Source organism: Salvelinus fontinalis, unplaced genomic scaffold (assembly GCF_029448725.1).
Source record: "Salvelinus fontinalis isolate EN_2023a unplaced genomic scaffold, ASM2944872v1 scaffold_1641, whole genome shotgun sequence".
NCBI lineage: Eukaryota > Metazoa > Chordata > Actinopteri > Salmoniformes > Salmonidae > Salvelinus > Salvelinus fontinalis.
The window spans coordinates 1996-27500 of record NW_026601850.1 but is presented as its reverse complement, the minus strand read 5'-3'; the positions used below and the strand labels follow the sequence as shown (position 1 = coordinate 27500).

The 25505-nt window shown below is 44.2% G+C and overlaps 1 protein-coding gene across 1 annotated transcript in view; it reads left to right on the top strand.

Annotated features, from left to right (window-relative positions):
- The window catches only part of LOC129849748 (calcium uptake protein 3, mitochondrial-like), a 28808-nt gene extending 4828 nt beyond the window's left edge, over window positions 1–23980 (top strand). The window contains exons 3-10 of the mRNA XM_055916502.1: window positions 9227–9274; window positions 11149–11231; window positions 11671–11742; window positions 14739–14780; window positions 17753–17848; window positions 20657–20671; window positions 22106–22200; window positions 23686–23980. Of these exons, the coding sequence (XP_055772477.1) occupies window positions 11181–11231; window positions 11671–11742; window positions 14739–14780; window positions 17753–17848; window positions 20657–20671; window positions 22106–22200; window positions 23686–23881 (567 nt within the window). The 5' untranslated portion in view covers window positions 9227–9274; window positions 11149–11180 and the 3' untranslated portion in view covers window positions 23882–23980. The remainder of the gene's footprint in view (window positions 1–9226; window positions 9275–11148; window positions 11232–11670; window positions 11743–14738; window positions 14781–17752; window positions 17849–20656; window positions 20672–22105; window positions 22201–23685) is intronic.
- Window positions 23981–25505: the final 1525 nt, after the last annotated feature.

Sequence of the window (25505 nt, the reverse complement as noted above, 5' to 3'; positions counted from 1 at the left end):
AGAGGAGAGGAGAGGAGAGGAGAGGAGAGGAGAGGAGAGGAGAGGAGAGGAGAGGAGAGGAGAGGAGAGGATGTTGTAAGTGTGGTAGACTAGTACGATAGACGTGTATGACACTAGATGTGTTGGGAATGGGAAGTAGGAGTGTATTAGGAAAACACTAGTGAGGAAGTTGGGCCTGTTTCCAAGCTACAGCATATTTTCATACTGGCTGGTTCTAGGGTTGGTGTTTCTATGAATGGCAGGGAGAAAGTTGGTGAGGCCTCTGCCAAGACTACACACTCACACACACTCATACACACTCACACACACAGTAACACCCTGGTGTCCCTGAGAAGGTCACACCTGGGCTCCAGAGGAGCGACGTGGAAATGTTTTCTTGTCCTTCCCTCTTCCCGTTGCTTTAGGGAGGCACCCCGTGCACGTACTCCCCCACACATACACACACCTCACCCCCACACATACACACACCTCACCCCTACACATACACACACCTCACCCCCACACATACACACACCTCACCCCCACACATACACACACCTCACCCCCACACATACACACACCTCACCCCTACACATACACACACCTCACCCCCACACATACACACACCTCACCCCCACACATACACACACCTCACCCCTACACATACACACACCTCACCCCTACACATACACACACCTCACCCCTACACATACACACACCTCACCCCCACACATACACACACCTCACCCCTACACATACACACACCTCACCCCCACACATACACACACCTCACCCCCACACATACACACACCTCACACCCGCACATACACACACCTCACCCCTACACATACACACACCTCACCCCCACACATACACACACCTCACCCCCACACATACACACACCTCACACCCGCACATACACACACCTCACCCCCACACATACACACACCTCACCCCTACACATACACACATACACACATACACACACCTCACCCCCACACATACACCCACCTCACCCCTACACATACACACACCTCATCCCCACACATACACACACCTCACCCCTACACATACACACACCTCACCCCTACACATACACACACCTCACCCCCACACATACACACAGCTCACACCCACACATACACACACCTCACCCTTACACATACACACACCTCACCCCCACACATACACACACCTCACCCCCACACATACACACACCTCACCCCCCCCACATACACACACCTCACCCCAACACATACACACACATCACCCCCACACATACACACATCTCACCCCTACACATACACACATACACACACCTCAGCCCCACACATACACACACCTCACCCCCACACCACTCTTTTAATCTTGCCAGTGTACATCAGCACGGCCCCACCAAAAAACAGAGAAAGGAGGAAAGGAAAGGGGAGGAGAGGAAAGAGAGAAGGAAAGGAGAGGATAGAGGGAAGGAAAGGAGAGGAAAGGAGAGGAAAGAGGGAAGGAGATAAAAGGAAATAAAAAAAGGAGTGATCAGGGAACGAAGGTGTGGTTGAGGAGGAAGACAATGTGGAGACACGTCTCTGTTGTGTTTGTTCCCGGTGATGTCGGGACACGCTTCCTTTGGTGCTCGGTGACGGCCGAGGACAGTTTCAATCCCCGGAATGGCGTCGGATTACTGTTGCCGACGGAGACCTTTGCCGTGCGCATGAGTCGGTGCTGGGCGGCAGACTCTGGAATGTTTCCATGTGTTGTCCCAGCACATTTTATTTGGGTTGTCATGTCAAGAAGAGAGAGAGAGTGTGTGGGTGGGTGCGTGCGTACGGTATTGGTGAGTCGCGTCTGGAATCCAGTGATGCTCTCTCTCTCTCTCACTGCAGTGCACAGTACAAACTCGTCAGAGAAAGTAGGCTTTCAAAGTGGGACAGTTAAGTTGGCCTTCCACTTCCAAAAGGCATATAGGAAACAAAACCTTTTCAATATGGGACTGCTGATCAAAGTGTAATGTAATATACAAGATGATACCATATTATCAGAATGTAATATACAAGATGATACCATATTATCAGAATATAATATACAAGATGATACCATATTATCAGCATGTAATATACAAGATGATACCATATTATCAGAATGTAATATACAAGATGATACCATATTATCAGCATGTAATATACAAGATGATACCATATTATCAGAATGTAATATACAAGATGATACCATATTATCAGGCTCAGTTTGTTGATCAGATCATGAAGTCTGGGAAACCTCCTGGCTGAAGTTGTGAAAAAAGGCTCAGATTACAAGAGTTCATCTGGTAAGGTGTTCTTTGGTTTCCCAGACTTGTGACATGGACAGAAAAAACAAGGATGCGGCGAAAAAAGAGGAGTACGAAAAATGTATGAGGTCACTACTGTAAGAGGCTCTGGATAAGAGTGCCTGCTAAATGACTAAACATTAAAATGTATGAGGTCACTACTGTAAGAGGCTCTGGATAAGAGTGCCTGCTAAATGACTAAACATTAAAATGTATGAGGTCACTACTGTAAGAGGCTCTGGATAAGAGTGCCTGCTAAATGACTAAACATTAAAATGTATGAGGTCACTACTGTAAGAGGCTCTGGATAAGAGTGCCTGCTAAATGACTAAACATTAAAATGTATGAGGTCACTACTGTAAGAGGCTCTGGATAAGAGTGCCTGCTAAATGACTAAACATTAAAATGTATGAGGTCACTACTGTAAGAGGCTCTGGATAAGAGTGCCTGCTAAATGACTAAACATTAAAATGTATGAGGTCACTACTGTAAGAGGCTCTGGATAAGAGTGCCTGCTAAATGACTAAACATTAAAATGTATGAGGTCACTACTGTAAGAGGCTCTGGATAAGAGTGCCTGCTAAATGACTAAACATTAAAATGTATGAGGTCACTACTGTAAGAGGCTCTGGATAAGAGTGCCTGCTAAATGACTAAACATTAAAATGTATGAGGTCACTACTGTAAGAGGCTCTGGATAAGAGTGCCTGCTAAATGACTAAACATTAAAATGTATGAGGTCACTACTGTAAGAGGCTCTGGATAAGAGTGCCTGCTAAATGACTAAACATTAAAATGTATGAGGTCACTACTGTAAGAGGCTCTGGATAAGAGTGCCTGCTAAATGACTAAACATTAAAATGTATGAGGTCACTACTGTAAGAGGCTCTGGATAAGAGTGCCTGCTAAATGACTAAACATTAAAATGTATGAGGTCACTACTGTAAGAGGCTCTGGATAAGAGTGCCTGCTAAATGACTAAACATTAAAATGTATGAGGTCACTACTGTAAGAGGCTCTGGATAAGAGTGCCTGCTAAATGACTAAACATTAAAATGTATGAGGTCACTACTGTAAGAGGCTCTGGATAAGAGTGCCTGCTAAATGACTAAACATTAAAATGTATGAGGTCACTACTGTAAGAGGCTCTGGATAAGAGTGCCTGCTAAATGACTAAACATTAAAATGTATGAGGTCACTACTGTAAGAGGCTCTGGATAAGAGTGCCTGCTAAATGACTAAACATTAAAATGTATGAGGTCACTACTGTAAGAGGCTCTGGATAAGAGTGCCTGCTAAATGACTAAACATTAAAATGTATGAGGTCACTACTGTAAGAGGCTCTGGATAAGAGTGCCTGCTAAATGACTAAACATTAAAATGTATGAGGTCACTACTGTAAGAGGCTCTGGATAAGAGTGCCTGCTAAATGACTAAACATTAAAATGTATGAGGTCACTACTGTAAGAGGCTCTGGATAAGAGTGCCTGCTAAATGACTAAACATTAAAATGTATGAGGTCACTACTGTAAGAGGCTCTGGATAAGAGTGCCTGCTAAATGACTAAACATTAAAATGTATGAGGTCACTACTGTAAGAGGCTCTGGATAAGAGTGCCTGCTAAATGACTAAACATTAAAATGTATAAAGTCACTACTGTAAGAGGCTCTGGATAAGAGTGTCTGCTAAATGACTAAACATTCAAATTTATGAGGTCACTACTGTAAGAGGCTCTGGATAAGAGTGTCTGCTAAATGACTAAACATTAAAATGTATGAGGTCACTACTGTAAGAGGCTCTGGATAAGAGTGCCTGCTAAATGACTAAACATTAAAATGTATGAGGTCACTACTGTAAGAGGCTCTGGATAAGAGTGCCTGCTAAATGACTAAACATTAAAATGTATGAGGTCACTACTGTAAGAGGCTCTGGATAAGAGTGTCTGCTAAATGACTAAACATTAAAATGTATGAGGTCACTACTGTAAGAGGCTCTGGATAAGAGTGCCTGCTAAATGACTAAACATTAAAATGTATGAGGTCACTACTGTAAGAGGCTCTGGATAAGAGTGCCTGCTAAATGACTAAACATTAAAATGTATGAGGTCACTACTGTAAGAGGCTCTGGATAAGAGTGTCTGCTAAATGACTAAACATTAAAATGTATGAGGTCACTACTGTAAGAGGCTCTGGATAAGAGTGCCTGCTAAATGACTAAACATTAAAATGTATGAAGTCACTACTGTAAGAGGCTCTGGATAAGAGTGCCTGCTAAATGACTAAACATTAAAATGTATGAGGTCACTACTGTAAGAGGCTCTGGATAAGAGTGCCTGCTAAATGACTAAACATTAAAATGTATGAGGTCACTACTGTAAGAGGCTCTGGATAAGAGTGCCTGCTAAATGACTAAACATTAAAATGTATGAGGTCACTACTGTAAGAGGCTCTGGATAAGAGTGCCTGCTAAATGACTAAACATTAAAATGTATGAGGTCACTACTGTAAGAGGCTCTGGATAAGAGTGCCTGCTAAATGACTAAACATTAAAATGTATGAGGTCACTACTGTAAGAGGCTCTGGATAAGAGTGCCTACTAAATGACTAAACATTAAAATGTATGAAGTCACTGCTGTAAGAGGCTCTGGATAAGAGTGTCTGCTAAATGACTAAACATTAAAATGTAGGAAGTCACTACTGTAAGAGGCTCTGGATAAGAGTGCCTGCTAAATGACTAAACATTAAAATGTATGAAGTCACTGCTGTAAGAGGCTCTGGATAAGAGTGTCTGCTAAATGACTAAACATTAAAATGTAGGAAGTCACTACTGTAAGAGGCTCTGGATAAGAGTGCCTGCTAAATGACTAAACATTAAAATGTATGAGGTCACTACTGTAAGAGGCTCTGGATAAGAGTGCCTGCTAAATGACTAAACATTAAAATGTATGAGGTCACTACTGTAAGAGGCTCTGGATAAGAGTGCCTGCTAAATGACTAAACATTAAAATGTATGAGGTCACTACTGTAAGAGGCTCTGGATAAGAGTGTCTGCTAAATGACTAAACATTAAAATGTATGAGGTCACTACTGTAAGAGGCTCTGGATAAGAGTGCCTGCTAAATGACTAAACATTTAAATGTATAAAGTCACTACTGTAAGAGGCTCTGGATAAGAGTGCCTGCTAAATGACTAAACATTAAAATGTATGAGGTCACTACTGTAAGAGGCTCTGGATAGGAGTGCCTGCTAAATGACTAAACATTAAAATGTATGAGGTCACTACTGTAAGAGGCTCTGGATAAGAGTGCCTGCTAAATGACTAAACATTAAAATGTATGAGGTCACTACTGTAAGAGGCTCTGGATAAGAGTGCCTGCTAAATGACTAAACATTTAAATGTATGAAGTCACTACTGTAAGAGGCTCTGGATAAGAGTGCCTGCTAAATGACTAAACATTAAAATGTATGAGGTCACTACTGTAAGAGGCTCTGGATAAGAGTGCCTGCTAAATGACTAAACATTAAAATGTATGAGGTCACTACTGTAAGAGGCTCTGGATAAGAGTGCCTGCTAAATGACTAAACATTAAAATGTATGAGGTCACTACTGTAAGAGGCTCTGGATAAGAGTGCCTGCTAAATGACTAAACATTAAAATGTATGAGGTCACTACTGTAAGAGGCTCTGGATAAGAGTGCCTGCTAAATGACTAAACATTAAAATGTATGAAGTCACTACTGTAAGAGGCTCTGGATAAGAGTGCCTGCTAAATGACTAAACATTAAAATGTATGAGGTCACTACTGTAAGAGGCTCTGGATAAGAGTGCCTGCTAAATGACTAAACATTAAAATGTATGAGGTCACTACTGTAAGAGGCTCTGGATAAGAGTGCCTGCTAAATGACTAAACATTAAAATGTATGAGGTCACTACTGTAAGAGGCTCTGGATAAGAGTGCCTGCTAAATGACTAAACATTAAAATGTATGAGGTCACTACTGTAAGAGGCTCTGGATAAGAGTGCCTGCTAAATGACTAAACATTAAAATGTATGAGGTCACTACTGTAAGAGGCTCTGGATAAGAGTGCCTACTAAATGACTAAACATTAAAATGTATGAAGTCACTGCTGTAAGAGGCTCTGGATAAGAGTGTCTGCTAAATGACTAAACATTAAAATGTAGGAAGTCACTACTGTAAGAGGCTCTGGATAAGAGTGCCTGCTAAATGACTAAACATTAAAATGTATGAAGTCACTGCTGTAAGAGGCTCTGGATAAGAGTGTCTGCTAAATGACTAAACATTAAAGTGTAGGAAGTCACTACTGTAAGAGGCTCTGGATAAGAGTGCCTGCTAAATGACTAAACATTAAAATGTATGAGGTCACTACTGTAAGAGGCTCTGGATAAGAGTGCCTGCTAAATGACTAAACATTAAAATGTATGAGGTCACTACTGTAAGAGGCTCTGGATAAGAGTGCCTGCTAAATGACTAAACATTAAAATGTATGAGGTCACTACTGTAAGAGGCTCTGGATAAGAGTGCCTGCTAAATGACTAAACATTAAAATGTATGAGGTCACTACTGTAAGAGGCTCTGGATAAGAGTGCCTGCTAAATGACTAAACATTTAAATGTATAAAGTCACTACTGTAAGAGGCTCTGGATAAGAGTGCCTGCTAAATGACTAAACATTAAAATGTATGAGGTCACTACTGTAAGAGGCTCTGGATAAGAGTGCCTGCTAAATGACTAAACATTAAAATGTATGAGGTCACTACTGTAAGAGGCTCTGGATAAGAGTGCCTGCTAAATGACTAAACATTAAAATGTATGAGGTCACTACTGTAAGAGGCTCTGGATAAGAGTGCCTGCTAAATGACTAAACATTTAAATGTATGAAGTCACTACTGTAAGAGGCTCTGGATAAGAGTGCCTGCTAAATGACTAAACATTAAAATGTATGAGGTCACTACTGTAAGAGGCTCTGGATAAGAGTGCCTGCTAAATGACTAAACATTAAAATGTATGAGGTCACTACTGTAAGAGGCTCTGGATAAGAGTGCCTGCTAAATGACTAAACATTAAAATGTATGAGGTCACTACTGTAAGAGGCTCTGGATAAGAGTGCCTGCTAAATGACTAAACATTAAAATATATGAGGTCACTACTGTAAGAGGTTCTGGATAAGAGTGCCTGCTAAATGACTAAACATTTAAATGTATGAAGTCACTACTGTAAGAGGCTCTGGATAAGAGTGCCTGCTAAATGACTAAACATTAAAATGTATGAGGTCACTACTGTAAGAGGCTCTGGATAAGAGTGCCTGCTAAATGACTAAACATTAAAATGTATGAGGTCACTACTGTAAGAGGCTCTGGATAAGAGTGCCTGCTAAATGACTAAACATTAAAATGTATGAGGTCACTACTGTAAGAGGCTCTGGATAAGAGTGCCTGCTAAATGACTAAACATTCAAATGTACACATTTTGATAAACAATAGGAGGTTAAACTAGTAGAATAAAGACAGCAGATAGTTGCAGTTCAAATACGTTATTGAGTTGGCCTCTCCTCGTGGGAGACAAGCCAAGCAAATCACCTACTGCCAAAGTTGTTATCAGCTGTATTGAGTATTTGAGTAAGCCTGGGACAGGGAGCATCCATCCCTAGTGTGAGGTCCAGGGCAGGGGGCAGCGGTAGCTCCACTAAGCTGAGGTATCATGTTCCCCCTCCTCTCCCCTTCCTGAAGCAGGGAGTCTCTCTCCCGTAACACTCAGTGCAGTCACCCTGAACTATCAGTGGACAGACAGGCTACTGTCTTCCTCTCCAAACAAAAACCTGGTGGAAGAGGGAATGCTTTCAGCCGCCGTGTAACAGACCAACACACACATATAGAGAAACATGAGCACACACACACACACACACACACACACACACACACACACACACACACACACACACACACACACACACACACACACACACACACACACACACACACACACACACACACACACACACACACACACACACACACACACAGAGAGAAACATGAGCATACACACACTCCCCTTCCAGCAACTAGGCCACAGCAGCGGTCCTCCATCTCTCTGGGCCATGCCTGTGTTTCCCCTGGCCCCAACAAAGAGGAGCAGAGGGGACATCACCCTAAATGGACCACATCCTCAGGCTGATCATCCCCTCAACGCTTTACACCTTGCTTCTCCAAACCCAACACGGCTGGTTGTGATCCCTTTCCACCCCCCTCCCCCCACCGTGTGTGTATGTGTATATGCATTGGGTGTGTACATGTTTCTGTGCGTGTGTGTATGTATATGCAGGGGTGTGTGTGTGTGTGTGTGTGTGTGTGTGTGTGTGTGTGTGTGTGTGTGTGTGTGTGTGTGTGTGTGTGTGTGTGTGTGTGTGTGTGTGTGTGTGTGTGTGTGTGTGTGTGTGTGTGTTCTACCACCCAGTGTTCTAGGTCTTGAGTCTCAGCACCGCTCACTTGCAGTGTAAAGACACCCGCAGCTCCGGTGTGGCCAAAACACCGCCTGCGGCTCAACTCAAAGGCACCTTTTTACATTTTTAGATGTTATCTGCATGAAAGGGGGATTACTCCTTCTCTACTTCTCTCCGGGAGAAGAGGGGAGGAGGGGAAGGTCTGTTCTACCCTTCCATTTATCTAGAGGAGGCCCGTCTTTGAACAATCAGTAAACATTTTAATCTGGCCTTCAGCCAAGCCGCCTCTAGTGTCCCGGAGTTTGAAAGAAAAAAAATTAGGACCCCGACCAGCTGTTTGAGAGTTGGTGAAGGAGAGAGAGAAGGAGCGAGAGAGGGAGAGAGAGAAGGAGAGAGAGAGTGCTTTATTGTACATTAACAGAATGAATCTTGTCAACTGTCCTTTGATGTTCCGTCTTCTCTTTTTCTTTCCAGGCATCATCGCTTACACCGAGTATCTCTTTCTGCTCTGCATTCTGACAAGTGAGTCTCTCTCTTTACGCTCTACACTCTCTCTTTCTCTCTCTTCCACTCCCTCTCTCTCTCTATCACATACTCTTTCTATCTCTCTCTTTCCCTCTCTCTCACTCTCTTACTCTCTCTTTCTATGTTCTACTCTCTGCCCTACCTCTCTCTCTCTCTCCCTCTCTCTCTCTCTCTCTCTCTCTCCCTCTCTCTCTCTCTCTCGTTCTCTCTCTCCCTCCCTCTGTATCTCTCTCTCTCTCCCTCTCTCTCTCATTCTCTCTCATGAAGAGGGGCTGATGGTGCCCTCTGCTTACATTAAACACAAATCATTACTAAAGGCCAGCGTTGGTCTGTTAAGTTTACAGTATGTCCCAGACATGGGCGGCCCACCCAAGATCTCCAGTCTCCGAAAAAATACCAAAATCTCCTGTACCTTACACTACGATAGGTGGTCATATCTACACTTACCCTGAAGAAGCTGCCGAGACACAGAAGGCCCTGAGTTAAGACAAGATAAGATAAAACATGAGTTAAGATAAGATAAAACACGAGTTAAGACAAGATAAGATAAAACACAAGTTAAGACAAAACATGAGTTAAGACAAGATAAAACATGAGTTAAGACAAGATAATATAAGACACGAGTTAAGACAAGATAGCGGTTAGAGCATTGGGCCAATAACCAAAAGGATGCTCATTCGAATACCAGAGCCAACAAGCTAAAAAATCTGTTGATGTGCCCTTGAGCAAGGCACTTAACCCTAATATGCTCCAGGTGCGTTGCACAACAATGTCTGACCCTGTAAAACAACACATTTCACCGCACCTGTCTGGTGTATGTGACAATGAAACATATTCTTTAGTAAATAAAGACTCCACACACATGCTCCCAACATTTCAACTCCTATAAATGTGGGTATTCATCATATAGGCCTTCATAGGTATTCATCAACATGTAGGTATTCATCATATAGGCCTTCATAGGTATTCATCAACATGTAGGTATTCATCATATAGGCCTTCATCAACATTGTTACAATAAAAACACACTTGGAGGCATATATTGCTTTTGTTGCATCCCAAATGGCACCCAATTCGCTATATAGTGCACTACTTCTGTCCATGGCCCTGGAAAAAAAGTAGTGCACTACATAGGGAATAGGATGCTATGTGGGACTCAGGCTTGAGACTAGCGTTGACAGTCTGTGCAGATAAATCTCCAGCCACACTCTGAGGTGCTGCTCTGCTGTTGTTGCTCACTGAGGGTCTAACAAGGCAATGAAGCATCTCAGTCATCGCTGCTACACACACTTTGCGTGGTAACCCAGCGCTGGAATAATATTTACATAGCCCTTGCCAAGATGAGAGAGAAAGATCAACAGGTATGCTTGTACATTGTAGTCATTTAACAGACGCTCTTATCCAGAGTGACTTAAAGGGGCAATTAGGGTTAAGTGCCTCGCTCAAGGGCACATCAACAGATTTTTCACCTGGTCGACTCTGGGATTCAAACCAGTGACCTTTGGGTAACTGGCACAACGCTCTTAACCACTAGGCTACCTGCTGCCCCAGTATTCATTCAATACAGCTGATTACACTGAGCCTAAAGATTCATTCATGGATATCATTTCAACAGTAGTGATGTAGTGAGAGATGTGGGATGGTAACAATGATAACACAGACAACTGTGTCAAATTACACTGATGTGTTTGAGCAAAACAGATCACACAACAGATCTTGCTATCATCTGGATACACTGATAGCAGCACACATAATGACTTGAGTCCAGTCCCTGTGGTGTTGAGATCACTCATCTTTCTAGACAGCTAGTAGTCCATTCAGTCCCTACAGTGTGGAGATCAGTCATCTTCATACCTCCTCCTCTTCCTCAGAGCCCCACGCAGGCTTCAAGATCGCCTTCAACATGTTCGACGCCGACGGAAACCAGATGGTTGACAAGAGGGAGTTCCTAGTGGTGAGTTACCCTTACTGCTCCCTTAATAAATAAAGAATTGGATTTGAATAATGCATTTAACAGTTTTATGTGTCAAGAAGATAACTGCTGTACACTGTTGATCTCACACATCATCTCTGTCCTCCCCTCTCCTCTCCTCTCCTCTCCTCCCCTCTCCTCTCCTCTCCTCTCCTCTCCTCTCCTCTCCTCTCCTCTCCTCTCCTCTCCTCTCCTCTCCTCTCCCCTCCCCTCCCCTCCCCTCCCCTCCCCTCCCCTCCCCTCCCCTCTCCTCTCCTCTCCTCTCCTCTCCTCTCCTCCCCTCCCCTCCCCTCTCCTCTCCTCTCTTCTCCTCTCCTCCCCCCTCCCCTCCCCTCCCCTCTCCTCTCCTCTCCTCCCCCTCCCCCCCCCTCCCCTCTCCTCTCCTCTCCTCTCCTACCGTCCTCTCTCCTCTCCTCTCTAGCTGCAGGAGATCTTCAGGAAGAAAAATGAGAAGAAGGGGAGGAAAGGAGATGTGGAGAAGTCAGCTCAGCTGGTAAGAGGAAACAAGAGGGAGAGAGAGTATATTTGGGATTGTGTGTGTGTGCGTGTGCGTGTGCGTGTGTGTGTGTCGTGCATGCTTGCATGTGTTCAACCTAATTTCCCCCAAAGCAAGCGGCAGGACCAGACCTCTGCCAACAGTATCTCTCACCCCAAGTCAAACAACAATGTCTGTTTTATTGAGTTTCTGTTATGCTATTGAAAATGTCTTAACAAAGAATTAGACACCAAGAATAGATCATAAATCTGTCTTGCCTGCTACTTACTAAAGCTACATACTGCATACAAATGCTATATACTATTTAGAATGTTCTGTTCAGTGAAAACGAATGCAGTAAGTGACACGTGTCAACATACTAGACTCACCTATACTGAGATCTAATGATTAACTGTGTTGTTTCCCGCCATTCCTTTATTTTGGTAGCGCTTCCCCTTATCTCATTATCAGATGAATATCAGCTGTTGTCAAACACACGCGGGTCTGAAAAGACACATATCTCTCTCAATAGCATGCAGCGAAATCTACTAGTGAAAAGACACGTATCTCTCTCAATAGCATGCAGCGAATTCTACTAGTGAAAAGACAAAATTTGTTTGACATCCTGGCATTGAAAACTTGGAACATTTCATACACTATGAAACATTATATTTTCACATACCCAAAATGCCTACTATTTATAACGCAAGTACGGGCATTTGGACACAGCCCATGTGTGTTGTACTTGTTATCAATACTGAATTGAGGGGTCAAAGACATCAAATTTGAGGAAAAAATATATTTATCTTACAGTATAATATGACATTAAAACATCAACCTCCAAGCATGTTCAGGACTTGTTCTGTCGCCTTGTGCTTTCCCACACTTCACACACACACACACACACACACACACACACACACACACACACACACACACACACACACACACACACACACACACACACACACAGACACACAGACACACACACACACACACACACACACACACACACACACACACACACACACACACACACACACACACACACACACACTACAGAGAGTGCATTCGGTTCACTTTGAAGTTAAGATCCCTCTCGCTTGCGTCAGGACCGGTGGGAGACGAGCAGAGACAAAATGGCCTCCTTTCCCAGTGTTTTGTGGATGGGTGACATCTCCCATAAGCAGCCCATGTGGCCCAACATAAACAAGAGGATCTGATAGAGAGATAAGAGGGGATGAGAGGGGATTGTGGGAGTTTCTGTGGCTTTAGCTTCAGAGGGACCAGACACACTTAGCCAGACGGCTCCTCGGAGGGGCACAGCTGAGGAATGTTGTTTAAAGACTGGGTCCTAAATGGCACCCTACAGAGGTAGGATCTTCATTTGAGCCGGTTTGTTACAGCAGGAAAATAATCCTGCAGCAACAGGAAATGTAAATTATTATGTGTATTATATTGAATGGCCATTTTTGTAGGGGTTGATACATTTTCCGTAAGGGAAAATCAAGTCGGACATTTCAAAGTGGAAATTACAAACTTCAGAAGACTTTTTAAACCTCCAATACACTACAAGTTTAACATTTCCTGCAGTTCTCCTGCAACAGTGTGATCAAATTAAGATCCTACATCTGTATTCCCTTTATAGTGCACTACTCAATTTCCTATAGACGGGTTGTCTGACAACGTCACGGAAATGATGAATGATGATGATGAAATGATGATTCTGAACGGTCAGATAGCGAGCAACAATGACAACAAGCTGCCATGTGGGGAATCGTGGGCTGCTCGTTTCAGCTCGTTTCAGCTCGTTTCATCTTGTTATTGATACCATGTCTTGTTTTGACTGATGTCATGTCTATGCTAATATGGAAACATTTTGCTACCTACAGTAACAGCTGTAACAACGTATTTGAGAGACAACAAGTGCTTATTGTGCAAATGTATTTATGTTTTCAATAAACATTGGAGACTAAATATATTTGACATGTTGTCAACAGTCTAAGCCAACCCAGTCTGTCTTGCCCCATAGTTGCGCACTTCTCGGTTTTGCTGCTAAACAACCAACCTTCTATATAGTGCACTACTTTTGCACCCTATTCCCTATATACTGCACTCCTTTTGACCAGAGCCCATAGTCAATATAAGTGCGCTATATACAGGTGAAGGATCTTAATTAGAGCTAGTTTGCTACAGCAGGAAAATAATCCTGCATCAACAGGAAATGTGAATTATTATGTGGATTATAATAAATATTTTTGTTGTAGGGGGTTGATCAATTTTTTGGTTTGGGCAAATAAAGTCTGAAATTTTAAAGTGGAAATTACAAACTTCAGAATCCTTTTTAAAACTCAAATGCACTACAAGTTTCAGCAATTAAGATCCTACATCTGTTGGGAAGAAGGGGCCATTTCAGACAGCCCAGATGGTCTAATATGGGGCCCACTGATCCTCTGTGCCCCTTCAATAACAGAATCAGATACGCTGTCTCTTTAACGTTAGGATAACGTTATGCTAATGGTGTGTGTATATTAAGGTACCATGTGAATGATACAATCATATGGTGCTATCTGTGACAATCTGACGGTATGTTTTGTAAGCTGTATTACCAGTGTAGCACGTTGTGAACACACACTTTATCCTTTACATAGTGGATGTCCCAAATGGCACCCTATTCCATATGTGGTGCACTACTTTTGACCAGGGCTCTGGGTCAAAAGTAGGTCACTTTCTAGGAAACAGGGTGCCATTTTGTATGCAACCATGGTTTACTTTATTGTAGAAATATGACCTATAGAGAAGTAATATTTGTAGAGCACGTTGTGTTATGTTGTGTAGCTACAAGTGTGTTGGTTTACGGTAGCAGTACTCCTGTTGTGCATTTGAGCCAGTGTGTCTCTCCTTGCATGCATCTATTCTAACATGTGACCTTTCCTTTCTTCCTCTTCCTCCTCCTCTTCTTCCTCCACCTTTTTGACCGCATGCCGTCTCCTCCTCGTCTCTCTGTGTAAAAGAGTATGCAGCTCTATGGATATCAGGTTGCTCCCATCAACAGCGTATGTATCAACCCAACCATGCCCGAAATGGCACCCTATTCCCTATATAGTGCACTACTATTGTCCAAAAGTATTTTGTTAGTGAATAGGGAGCCATTTCGGACACACATGTGTACCTTTGTCCCTGGTCTAAACTCTGTATATCTAGATCTATATAAATAGAGTGAAATAGATAGAAATCCATTGAAATAGACCTTCCTTGTGTTCTGGCTGTCTGTCATATTGACTGAGGGAATGATTGCGGAGGGGTGGAGGGGTGGTGGAGGAGTAATGATTCTAGGGGTCAGAGAGAGACAAAAGTGGATGATTTGATTTAGAATGACTAAGAAACACTCTGGCTTAAAATAGAACCAAGCATTGTTGGGGGGAGGGAGGGGGGGGGGGATTTTGGCAAATAGTATGGATAGTAGAGTGAGCACACATTTTGAAGTAATCACCTTACATGTAAGTAAGTATCCTCAATGAAGTAAGCAGACTCTAGTAAGGACCCTGTGCAAATAAGATCACTCTAATAAGGACCCTGTGCAAATAAGATCACTCTAGTGATGTAATAACCCTATGAAGTAAGCACAGTCCTTATGATGTAATCACCCTATGAAGAAAGCACAGTCCTTATGATGTAATCACCCTATGAAGTAAGCACAGTCCTTATGATGTAATCACCCTATGAAGTAAGCACAGTCCTTATGATGTAATCACCCTATGAAGTAAGCACAGTCCTTATGATGTAATCACCCTATGAAGTAAGCACAGTCCTTATGATGTAATCACCCTATGAAGTAAGCACAGTCCTTATGATGTAATCACCCTATGAAGTAAGCACAGTCCTTATGATGTAAGCATTTTATTAAGTAAACACAGTCCTTATGAAGTCAGCACACTATGAAGTCAGCACATTCCTTATGAAGTCAGCACACTATGAAGTCAGCACATTCTTTATGATGTAAGCATTTTATTAAGTAAACACAGTCCTTATGAAGTCAGCACACTATGAAGTCAGCACATTCCTTATGAAGTCAGCACACTATGAAGTCAGCACATTCCTTATGATGTAAGCATTTTATTAAGTAAACACAGTCCTTATGAAGTCAGCACACTATGAAGTCAGCACATTCCTTATGAAGTCAGCACACTATGAAGTCAGCACATTCCTTATGATGTAATCACCCTATGAAGTCAGCACACTTTATGAAGTAAGCACAGTCCATATAATGTAAGCATTCTATGAAGTCAGCACACTTTATGAAGTAAGCACACTCTATCTATAAAGTCAGCACAGTCCTTATGATGTAAGCACACTCTATGAAGTAAGTGTGTGCACTGTATAGGGAATAGGGTGCCATTTGAGACGTAGCCAGTGATATTCAGTGTTGATTCCAGGTTAACCCAGAGAGGACTCTGATGACAGATCAATAGGCTGCCTACGTGGTCATGTTTAGACTATAACCCTGTCTCTCACTCAGTCTTAATGCACATTTCCCTCCACTCACTGTGGAGGAGTGAAGGAACATAATGGTCTATACTCAAACACAGCCCCAGAACCAGGCCACTGTCTGTCCCTTTACATAGGAGCAGACGTCTCCCTCCTGTCACTAACCTGATGGACGACAGGCCAGTACAACCTGTGATGTTCCCTGTATTCCCCTATAGAGAGAGACAAGACAGGTGGCCAATCACTGTATTCCCCTATAGAGAGAGACAGGTGGCCAATCGCTCTATTCCCCTATAGAGAGAGATAAGACAGGTGGCCAATCACTGTATTCCCCTATAGAGAGAGACAAGACAGGTGGCCAATCACTGTATTCCCCTATAGAGAGAGACAAGACAGGTGGCCAATCGCTGTATTCCCCTATAGAGAGAGACAAGACAGGTGGCCAATCACTGTATTCCCCTATAGAGAGAGACAGGTGGCCAATCACTGTATTCCCCTATAGAGAGAGACAAGACAGGTGGCCAATCGCTCTATTCCCCTATAGAGAGAGACAGGACAGGTGGCCAATCACTGTATAACCCTATAGAGAGAGACAAGACAGCTGGCCAATCACTGTATAACCCTATAGAGAGAGACAAGACAGCTGGCCAATCGCTGTATTCCCGTATAGAGAGAGACAAGACAGGTGGCCAATCGCTGTATTCCCCTATAGAGAGAGACAAGACAGGTGGCCAATCACTGTATTCCCCTGTAGAGACAAGACAGGTGGCCAGTCACTGTATTCCCCTATAGAGAGAGACAAGACAGGCGGCCAATCACTGTATTCCCCTATAGAGAGAGACAAGACAGGTGGCCAATCACTGTATAACCATATAGAGGGAGACAAGACAGCTGGCCAATCACTGTATAACCCTATAGAGAGAGACAAGACAGCTGGCCAATCGCTGTATTGGATGTGTGCTATAGATGAGGTTTCAACACTATTCTGTTGGTTGTGCTTCATTCTGTACACACATTGTGAGTGGTTTATACTTAACGACTTTAGTTGAGTGAATGCGATATATTGATCAGCAGATGTTGTCTTATGTGACGTGTGTCATTCAAAGCGATAGTCAAACCACCATGCTGTATCAATGTCGGTTGACTGGAGCGAAGGAAAACGGAATGGAGTCAAATAATGTCTTGTTAAATGTCTGACTCATCTGAGGGAAGTGGGAGGTAGGATAGTAGTCAAACAATTTCCCTGTCCAGAAATCCAGTGTTGGATTGCGTCATTGCATCGAATCTCTTTGATACGATGACAAATCATTCTACTATAATAGTGATATCACTGTGAGACTGTTCATTATTTTAATGTTACTGTGATCCGTCTTCTATACGATTAGCATATCACTAAGCCAATCCCTCCAATTTTGTGATGAAATCTCATTTGATCTTTGATTGATCATGGTTATTCCTTCATTTCATCCTCTCTTCTCTCCTTTAGTTGTCCTCTGTTTTTCTTGTACGATGTTTGTGCTTCTGGTAAAAACTCCTGCAGGTGGTTAAAAAAGACAGTCATCAGTTTGTGGCCAGGAGCTATTGGGACGTTCTGAGGCGCGGCGCCAGTCAAGCCCTGTTTTCAGACCTGGCAGAGGTACACCTGTCCTCTGTCCACCCTTCCTCCCTCCTTTCTTTCTCCCTTCCTTCTTTTCCGCCATCTATCCCTCCATCCCTCTGCCATTCGCAGCCTAGATCCATTTAGCAGTTCTCAGACCTGCCAGAGGTATACTGGTCCTCTGTCCATTAATTCGTCCATTTGTGTCTCTCATACCCGACCATCCCTCTCTTGGTTTCTAGTGGTTCTTTTAGTCACTTGATCCCATCCCTCCTTTGACTAGAAAAGGTAAAAACTCTTCCCTTGGTTTTGACCCATCCATCCATAGCCATAGGACAGCTATGTCACTGTGTAATCTATTGTTTTTTCTGTATTCGATTCTTAGATTCAGATGTTTGTTTTATTGTAATAAACCCTATTTGTTTCTCTTGTGTTTCATGCTTATCGATGTTACCTTCCGCCACCTCTCTGTGTTGGTTCCTCGTGGTTGTTGTTGTTACCTGCATGTCAGCCACCGTTTGTCAAGAAAATACAGTTAGAAAAAGTTCTTAGCATAAAATACAGTGATGACCTGCTTAGCTACAAAGTGCTATACCAAAACAACATCATCATTCTAGCACCGCGCAGACACACACACACGCACGCACGCACGCACGCACACACACACACTTTAGATCATTGCCGTCCGTCTACAATTGAGCACGGCTGACTTGGCAGTCCAGTGTTTCTCAGCCTGACGATTTGTTTGGCAGCCTATTTGTTGGCTAATAGGTGGCTAGCAGCGGAAGCAGAGGAGAGACAATAACACTGGAAGACTGCAGCAGATCATGGAGATGACCTGTATTTACACAGACTGGACCCTTTCATCTAGAGGCTATCAAAGAGAGAGGGAGAGAGAGAGGGAGACAGAGTGACAGAGAGAGAGAGAGAGAGGGGAGGGATGTGTGTTTAACTCCTATTCAGGTTCTCTGTCATGATGAGTCTCCCATTAGGCCCCCTGTGTTTGTCTGTGTCAGAAAGGACTGTCTGGCTGGCTGACTCTCCAGCACTCCAATAACAGGTCTAATGTGTTATTCAGGAGAGGGAGGGAGGGGAGTCAGCGAGAGAGAGAGACGTTTTAGGGGTTGACATCAGTAATCACTGTTTTCCACCTCTGTTCTGAGATCAAAGGCCACAGCGGGGACACACACACACAAACACACACACAAACCAGGTGCTGACTCGCACGCCTGGTGGGCGTGATAACCATTATGTCGTCGATAGTGATGAGCTCACATACTCGCGCTCCCCAGCTTCCAGGAACCGAGAGGCGTCAGGTCGTGATCTCACTCTTCCAGGAGAGAGAGAGGGAGAGAAAGAAAGAGAGGGGGTAGGAAGAGAGAGAGAGGGGGGGGGGGGTAGAAAGGAGATGAAGTAAACATGTGCATTGTCTAGTCTGGGCGCAAAGCGAATGTGTCATATAGGGCATTGCCTTCTGAAGAAGAAGCTAGTCATTTCACCACATATATTTTACAAGTTTGTTCCTTTTATAAAAATGAACACATCCTCAAACCACAGATGCCATGAGATACAAGAAGTTGTACGTTTTATAAGGAAGCCACTTGAAGAAGATAGTCAGTTTAAGTATGACAGAGTGATACTTAATTTCTACATAAAGCTATACAAAACAAAAATATAAAACACAACATGTAAAGCGTTGGGTCAATGTTTCATGAGCTGAAATAAAAGATCCCAGAAATGTTCCATAATCACAAAATTGGCAATTGACATGCTGACTGCAGGAATGTCCACCAGAGCTGTTGCCAGATAATTGAATGGTAATTTCTCTACCATAAGCCGCCTCCGACGTCATTTTAGAGAATTTGGCAGTACATCCAACTGACCTCACAACCCCAGACCACGTGTAACCACGCCAGCCAAGGATTTCCACATCCGGCTTCTTCACCTGCGGGATCATCTGAGACCAGCCACCTGGACAGCTGATGAAACTGAGAAGCATTTCTGTCTGTAATAAAGCCCTTTTGTGGGGAAAAACTCATTCTTATTGGCTGGGCCTGGCTCCCGAGTGGGTGGGCCTATGCCCTCCCAGGCAACCCCATGGCTGCGCCCGTGCCCAGTCATGTGAAATCCATAGACCAGGGCCTAATAGATTTATTTTCATTTACTGATTTCCTTATATAAAATGTGCTTAAGTAAAATCTGAAATTGTATGTTGCGTTTATATTTGTTCAGTATGTAATTAGTGGAAGAATCTAAAAGTTACACAACTGAAACAGACTGATAAGTGTTAGTTAGTTTTTACAGTGACGTAATGCTACTAAACATGATTTCCTTTGAGAGACACTGACTCGTCCCTATACAGCATGTGAAATAGACCTATCCTTGCATGATTTCTCCACGATCTTTTAGTTGCATTGTTTTTAAATTCCATCCCTGGGGAGTACATTTTAATTCTACACAGTATGATGTTTCCAAAAACAACATCTGGCTTCGGCCTTGAAAAGGGCCTTCATTTGGGCCGTGAAAAGGGCCTTCATTTGGGCCGTGAAAAGGGCCTTCATTTGGGCCGTGAAAAGGGCCTTCATTTGGGCCGTGAAAAGGGCCTTCATTTGGGCCGTGAAAAGGGCCTTCATTTGGGCCGTGAAAAGGGCCTTCATTTGGGCCGTGAAAAGGGCCTTCATTTGGGCCGTGAAAAGGGCCTTCATTTGGGCCGTGAAAAGGGCCTTCATTTGGGCCGTGAAAAGGGCCTTCATTTGGGCCGTCAAGCGGAACAACCACAATGTCTCTTCTTTCAATTCTGTTCTTTTTTCCTTTGAATCATTTTTTTCCTGTTCCCTGGCGGATTAGGACTTTAGACTAAAGGTATTAGACATTTGCCAGCCTGGTCTCAGATCAGTTTTATGCTGTCTTGTCACAGTTGACTCAACCTTGGCGAGACAGCACGGACTGACCTGGGACCAGTTTAATTAGCCGTATAGCATCGTGAAGCTACTGCTGAATCTGAACATGGTTGAATGCAGTCTTCCCCTATGGAGAAGGATATGATGAGAGTTTGCCAATGCCAGTTACACTCTGCCTTCAGCATGACGCCGGATTGGTTGGATTGGGGGAAGGGTGGGGCATGGCGGGGAGAGGGACCAAACCTATTGGCCCATTTGGTTTTTATATCAATCATCGATCGATATCGCCCTCTATGGGTCCTTGGAAGCTCAGACAGGGTTCCTCGGGATTTGGCCTGTGTCCGTTATTATGTGATAAAGCCCAGCCATATAAACACCTTTTTCTGAATGATCCCCTCCTACACACACACACACACGCCTATACACCCCCCTTCCCCCTTTTCCGGAATTTTCCGACTCCCCGGGATTAAGGTAGTGTTAAACAGCGGATTACAAAACCACGGTAAATACATAAACATCCCAAATACACCCTAATTGGTTTCAAATATCCCAGATCCCTTACAAAGCCCACGCAGAAGAGAGGGAAGGGATATTTTGTACACAGAGAGAGTGGTTTAAAAGGCAGAAAGAAAGAAAACATGAAAGAATTAATAATTACTTCAAAGACACCTGATTATGTTACAGTCTTTTAGAAAAAGGTGGAATCTTGCTCACATTCTTGTGCACATTTCTGTTGCGGTGGGTTTTCTGTTCTGCTATGGTTTTCTATGTGTGGCGTTTGAGGGTTTGAACAGAAATGCATGGGATGTGGTGGCATATGTACCTGTCTCAGCTAAAATGACGGTGTGTCGTCTGTCTTCTCCGCTCTCTCTCTTTCTACTCCTTCTCTCTATGTGTCTACAGGCATGTCTTTGTGTGTGTCTGTCTGTCCGTCTGTCTATAGCCTTACCTGTCTGTGTGCTGTCCTGTCCTGTCTGTCTGTCTGTCACACTGCTGGCTGCAACACTACCATTTATCAGTCTGGGCTGCACAGGAATATCTGATCTACACACCATCCGGATAGTCCTAATCCAATATGTCTACTAACAGCTATAACACACGGGTGGTTTGGAGATCAGTGGATCTGTGCAGGTGCTGCTCAGACTCAAGCCTTGTTGTGAATACTTGTTGAAGCTGATTGATTGATTGACTTGACTGACTGTTGTTGCCCCGTTGATGCACCTCACATGCGACTGGCTGGTTGTTCGGCACGATGGCTGCCATCTTGGATTCATGACCCCGCCCACACGGACCGGTCCCCACTCATCCAATCAGAGAGCGTGTTGTATGTCAGTCACTGCATTGTTTTTCTTTTCTCCCCGCCCCCTCTACCCCTGTCTGGCCAATGGGATGGCAGCGTGCGGAGGAGGGTATGATGATTGACACCACACTCCTGGTGCACTTCTTTGGGAAGAAGGGGAAGGCGGAGCTGACCTTCGACGATTTCTACAGGTATCGCCATGCCGATTAATTGATTAATCTTAATAGAGCCCTATAAAATGATGGTCTGTGGAACATAGTTAATCTACTCTGTCGCTTGTTTCAGTTTCACTGCTCTCTCATACTCAGATATAGTATTAAGTTACTCTAACACACATACTGCACTACCATAGACACATACTGCACTACCATAGACACATACTGCACTACCATAGACACATACTGCACTACCATAGACACATACTGCACTACCATAGACACGTACTGCACTACCATAGACACGTACTGCACTACCATAGACACGTACTGCACTACCAAAGACACATACTGCACTACCATAGACACATACTGCACTACCATAGACACGTACTGCACTACCATAGACACATACTGCACTACCATAGACACATACTGCACTACCATAGACACATACTGCACTACCATAGACACATACTGCACTACCATAGACACATACTGCACTACCATAGACACATACTGCACTACCATAACCACATACTGCACTACCATAGACACGTACTGCACTACCATAGACACATACTGCACTACCATAGACACATACTGCACTACCATAGACACATACTGCACTACCATAGACACATACTGCACTACCATAGACACATACTGCACTACCATAGACACATACTGCACTACCATAGACACATACTGCACTACCATAGACACATACTGCACTACCATAGACACATACTGCACTACCATAACCACATACTGCACTACCATAGACACATACTGCACTACCATAGACACGTACTGCACTACCATAGACACATACTGCACTACCATAGAAACATACTGCACTACCATAGACACATACTGCACTACCATAACCACATACTGCACTACCATAGACACATACTGCACTACCATAGACACATACTGCACTACCATAACCACATACTGCACTACCATAGACACATACTGCACTACCATAGACACGTACTGCACTACCATAGACACATACTGCACTACCATAGAAACATACTGCACTACCATAGACACATACTGCACTACCATAACCACATACTGCACTACCATAGACACATACTGCACTACCATAGACACATACTGCACTACCATAGACACATACTGCACTACCATAGACACATACTGCACTACCATAGGCACATACTGCACTACCATAGACACATACTGCACTACCATAGACAAGTACTGCACTACCATAGACACATACTGCACTACCATAACCACATACTGCACTACCATAGACACATACTGCACTACCATAGACACATACTGCACTACCATAGACACGTACTGCACTACCATAGACACGTACTGCACTACCATAGGCACGTACTGCACTACCATAGACACATACTGCACTACCATAGACACATACTGCACTACCATAGACACATACTGCACTACCATAGACACATACTGCACTACCATAGACATGTACCTTCTCTCTGTCACCTGGTCCTCTCTCTCCCCCAGGTTCATGGATAACCTCCAGACAGAGGTTTTGGAGATAGAGTTCCTGACCTACTCTAAAGGCATGACCACCATCAGTGAGGAGGACTTTGCCCGCATCCTGCTGCGTTACACCAACGTAGAGAACATCAGCAGTTACCTGGACAACGTCCGCCAGAGCATCCCTGACGAGAAGGTAGAGGAACACACACACACATGAGAAGGTAGACTACATCTAGAACCTTGAACCATAGCATGACACGAGTGTGGTCAAGCACTCTATCCTCTACTTTCCTTTCCCCGCCCCGGCCCTCCCTCCCTCCCTCCCTCCCTCCCTCCCTCCCTCTCTCTCTCTCTCCTTCTCTCTCTCTATCTCTCTCTCCCTCTCTCTCTCCTTCTCTCCTTCTCTCCCCCTTCTACTTCCACATTTCATACTCATAGTCCTGGGCCGTATCCACAAAGCGTCTCGGAGTAGGAATGTTGAACTACGATATCCTCTACTTTCCTTTCCCCGCCCCGGCCCTCCCTCCCTCCCTCCCTCCCTCCCTCCCTCCCTCTCTCTCTCTCTCCTTCTCTCTCTCTATCTCTCTCTCCCTCTCTCCCTCTCTCTCTCTCCTTCTCTCTCTCTATCTCTCTCTCCCTCTCTCTCTCCTTCTCTCCCTCTCTCCCCCTTCTACTTCCACATTTCATACTCATAGTCCTGGGCCGTATCCACAAAGCGTCTCGGAGTAGGAATGTTGAACTACGATATCCTCTACTTTCCTTTCCCCGCCCCGGCCCTCCCTCCCTCCCTCCCTCCCTCCCTCCCTCCCTCTCTCTCTCTCTCCTTCTCTCTCTCTATCTCTCTCTCCCTCTCTCTCTCCTTCTCTCCCTCTCTCCCCCTTCTACTTCCACATTTCATACTCATAGTCCTGGGCCGTATCCACAAAGCACTCTATCCTCTACTTTCCTTTCCCCGCCCCGGCCCTCCCTCCCTCCCTCCCTCCCTCCCTCCCTCCCTCCCTCCCTCCCTCCCTCCCTCTCTCTCTCCTTCTCTCTCTCTATCTCTCTCTCCCTCTCTCTCTCCTTCTCTCCCTCTCTCCCCCTTCTACTTCCACATTTCATACTCATAGTCCTGGGCCGTATCCACAAAGCGTCTCGGAGTAGGAATGTTGAACTACGATCAGTATAGCCTTTTAGCTCATAATTAATGAGGTTATAGGGCCAGGTGGGGTCCTGATCCTAGATCAGAACTTCTACTCTGAGATTCTTTGTGGAAACAGGCCCTGTACTGAAGAGCACTCTCAAATAGACCCCACCCTCCCAGCCTCCCTCCCTCTCCCCCACCTTCCCAGCACCAGTATCCTCTCTCATTCTCCTACCTCTTCTGCCTCCCTCTTCTGCCTACATGACACCTACTCTTCTGCCTACATGACACATTCACCTACCCCGTCTCTCCCCCAATAACTCTCTGACTCCCCTCCTTCACTCTCTCACTGCAGCCTACTCTCTGTCTGTCTGTCTGTCTGTCCGTCTGTCTGTCTGTCTGTCTGTCTGTCTGTCTGTCTGTCTGTCTGTCTGTCTTTCTCTTTCTCTCTTTCTTCCACAACCCACACTTTCTGTTCACCTCCCTTTACTCTCTCACCCCTTTAACCTCCTCCATGTCTCTCCCAACACCCCACTCCCCCTCTCAGCCCTTCCTGCCCCACCTGACCCCCTGACCTCTATTCCCCCCTCCTACCCTCTATATTTGTGTTCCCACCTTGTTATGGTCCTCCGGGAACTGTGTCTTCTTCTCGCTACACCTGAACGCACCACTGGCCCATCAGTTAGATCAACTAGAGATAGTGAATCCGTTACATCTG